Source organism: Austrofundulus limnaeus, unplaced genomic scaffold (assembly GCF_001266775.1).
Source record: "Austrofundulus limnaeus strain Quisiro unplaced genomic scaffold, Austrofundulus_limnaeus-1.0 Scaffold345, whole genome shotgun sequence".
In the NCBI taxonomy this organism is placed as follows: Eukaryota; Metazoa; Chordata; class Actinopteri; order Cyprinodontiformes; family Rivulidae; genus Austrofundulus; species Austrofundulus limnaeus.
In genome coordinates this window covers 566,125-569,643 of record NW_013952747.1, presented here as the reverse complement: position 1 = coordinate 569,643, position 3,519 = coordinate 566,125, and the positions used below count along the sequence as shown (strand labels likewise).

At 41.6% G+C, this 3,519-nt stretch overlaps 1 protein-coding gene across 2 annotated transcripts in view; it reads left to right on the top strand.

Annotated features, from left to right (window-relative positions):
- Window positions 1-780: 780 nt before the first annotated feature.
- LOC106527864 (membrane-associated phosphatidylinositol transfer protein 3) overlaps window positions 781-3,519 on the top strand; it is an 88,817-nt gene continuing 86,078 nt past the window's right edge. For both annotated transcript variants that reach the window (XM_014022877.1, XM_014022876.1), the window contains exon 1: window positions 781-1,286. In XM_014022877.1, the coding sequence (XP_013878331.1) occupies window positions 1,262-1,286 (25 nt within the window). In that variant the 5' untranslated portion in view covers window positions 781-1,261. The remainder of the gene's footprint in view (window positions 1,287-3,519) is intronic.

The window sequence follows — 3,519 nt, the reverse complement described above, 5'->3', positions numbered from 1 at the left end:
GCTTTGAGCTAGCATTTGGCTTTTTTAGCTAGTATTTTGATCATTTTAGTTTTTAGCTAGTTTCAGCTGATTTTAGTGTTACTTCTTTTAGCTATTATGCAGTGTTCAGCTTCTGTTTTGCTTCTTTTAGCTATTAGATATTGTTTTTCTTCTTTTATGCTTTTAAATTTAGATGTTAGCTAGTGTTCAGCTTTTTTAGCTTTTAGCTAGCATTTGGCTTTTTTAGCTAGTATTTTGTTCATTTTAGTTTTTTAGCTAGTTTCAGTTGATTTTAGTGTTACTTCTTTTAGCTTTTATGCAGTGTTCAGCTTCTGTTTTGCTTATTTAAGATATTGCTTTTCTTTTATGCTTTAAATTTAGATTTTAGCTAGTGTTTAGCTACATTTTTTTTAGCTTACAGCCTGTGTTCTGTTTATTTTTTAAACACAGCTATTTTGAAATTTTGGCTTGTGTTTAGCTCATTTTAGCTTTTGGTTAGTGTTTAACTTAGCTTTTAGCTAGTGTTCAGCTTTTTTTTTAGCTTTGAGCTAGCATTTAGCTTTTTTAGCTAGTATTTTGTTCATTTAAGTTTTTAGCTATTTTAAATTTATTTTAATGTTGCTTCTTTTAGCTTTTATGCAGTGTTCAGCTTCTATTTTGCTTATTTTATCTATTAGATGTTGTTTTTCTTCTTTTACGTTTTTTAAATTTAGCTTTTAGCTAGTGTTCAGCTATGTTTTAGCTCTATCAGCTCAATTTCGGCTAGTCATGCATCATACAGCACTCAACACTCACGCTGCATCCCTCTGTCTCTCCGCTGCTTGGCGGGTCTTTATCCTGAAGCGTCAACAGGAGGAGGACGGACCTCCAGCTGCTGCAGCCGCGGACCGGCGCGCACCGCTGGAGGCAGTCGAGCTGCAGACCGGAGCCAGTTGGAGCAACTCCGGCGGAGAGGAGGGAAGGAGGACGTGTGGTGGTTGGGGGGGAAACGAGCAGGGCGGGCATGACATGTGAGCAAAGTCTGCACAGAAACAACACGCACAGTCAAAGTATGTTGTCTGCGTCTCGGCGCTCCGCTGGACTTTGCGCAGCTGAATGAGAGCTTCGGCTTCCCGTCTCAGCGACGCTCCGGTGCCGAGAGGAGGCGCGCGTTCAGTCCGCCCCGTGTGCAGGTGCAGCAGCCGGGAGAGAGGCTGACGAAGAGCCGCCGCTGTAATTAAACTGTCTGCGCGACGGCGTCAACGAGTGGCCGCGGAGACAGGAAGACACCGGAGAGGACACTATGTCAAGGGAGACACGAGGCAGAGGTAAGGGGGGGACACGGCGTCATGCACGGTCGCGTTCTAACAGGTAGATTCCACCCCCGGTGTGTGTATACATATCGTGCTGCTGGATGCTTGTGCGTAACGCTGCTGCTGCTGCATGGATGGATGGCTGCATGGATGGATGGATGGATGGATGGATGATGGATGGATGGATGATGGAATGAACAAGGACAAACACTCAGGTCTCATGGACTGTTTGTCTCTGAGTGTCTCTGCAGGTGAGACAACAGAGTGGGGTCAAATGTGAATTAAGAACTAACCTCATCTGTCTCTCCTCTCACTGCTCTGTCTGGGACATTTGGGACAACATAAAGACACATTAAAGGCCTAGCATTCCCTGATGGAATGCATATCGCCCGCTGAGTTTTAAGATCGTTCTTATGTTGAGAAATGAGGAAGAAGTTAGGTCAAACATTATCAGTGACAACATAATAATGCAGATCTAGTTTTCAGAGCATGTGTTGAGGATCAGCTGCCAAATTTTAGCTCATCATCTGTAATCTGACAGAGCTAAACACAGGTTTGTGTTTGCTAAGGTTGATCAGCTGTGGCGGCCATCTTCGATTGTATTTACTTCAAAATTTACTGACTTGTAGATAAAAACCCAACAATTACTTTTTGAGAGTTTCATCGAATTCTCTCCAGTGGGTCATGAGATATTTTGCTAACACAGACAGTTAAAGCCAAAATTTGAAGCAACACATTGTACAAAGTGTAGCACACGTGTTGAGGACTACTTTCTGGCTACACACCAAATTTTAAGCCAATATCTGTAAAACTGTTAGAGCCATTTCTGTTTTAGCTGTGGTGGCCATTTTTCATGGGGTTGACATGAAGATTGAATCAGGTGTAGACGCACTCGTAGTGATTACTTTCTGAGGGTTTCACTGATACCTGTCCATTGGTTGGCGACATTTTGCTAAAGATGAGATGAGAGCAAAGACTTTGCTTTGCCTCCTGCGGGGGTAAATATCAAGATCTCCAAACCTAAGAGTAGACAAGGTGTCAGAAAAGGAGAAGTGAAGCAGGAGACGCAGTCAGGACTAACGCAGACGGGTCCTCTGTCTGTGTGTTATTAATAGCAGTCAGTTCTTCATGCAGCTCTTTTTATTGTTGAGTTGTGGAAAGGAGACATGACAACGATCAGCCGAAGCCTTTTTGACATCATGAAGTTTCTGTTGCATAAAAAAGCTTTATTGCTCGTTTGTTTGTCAGTTCACCTGTTTGCGTTGTTGTTTTTGAGTTAACCTGAGCATCTGCAGCGTTTCACTTCTACATAGTTAAAGCCATCGTCTCCTCTTCCTCCTCGTGTTTTTCTTCAGCCGCTCGTCGACTTGAATTTTAATGATTTCCCTCATTAAGTAAAATCCAAAGTTCTCGTGTCACAGAAAATCATTCGCTGTCGAACTTTAATTAATGCTGGCAGCTGTGGAGTGGAGGTGTCCTATGCACCCCCCTCCCCAGCACCAACTCCTGGCTCAGGGTTCTTGCGTGCGGGGCCTCGGCGCTTTGACCTTTTCCACGGTTGCAGGAGCGGGCGCACAACTTTTCCTGCAGGGATTGATGACATTTCAGATTACCGTCGAGCTAAGCGGCAGAGACGTGGTTTTCATTCGGTGCTGTTCAGGATTTCAGACTTTGCAGCTTTTTGGGGATTTTTGAGCTACTTCACAACATCTCCCGCTTCTGAACGACGAGTCAAGCTGAGATCTGAAGACTGGACTTTTTAAAACTTTGTTTTTATGTTGCAGTTTTCTCTTTTATTCCTTACAGATCTGCTGGTTCAACTCAGAATTAAAAACAACCAAAACGAAACCACTGTTGTTAATCTAGAAATAGATTTAGGAGCAAATAAAAACAACCAATCTGTATTAATCAGAACAAATATGCTTGATGAAACAATACAAGTATTTTTTGAACGAGTTGAGTTTTTTTAATATTTGTTCCTATTTTAAGTTTTTTTTTGTTTTTCTTTCTTTCATGCAAGAGTTTTAAACTAAGATTGTTTTATCACAATGGGATGAAGTTGTAGCCATTTTGATCAAATGTAAACATGAGGGATGACTCAGTTACTACCACTCCAAATTTTAATTCAATATTTGTAAACCTGACAAATTAATGATTTTTTTGTGTTTTTGCTAAGGAGGAGGGCGTTAACTGAAAATTTTCTGTATTTTACCTTTTTTTAATTATAGAAAAATCTGAAGGCTTAAAG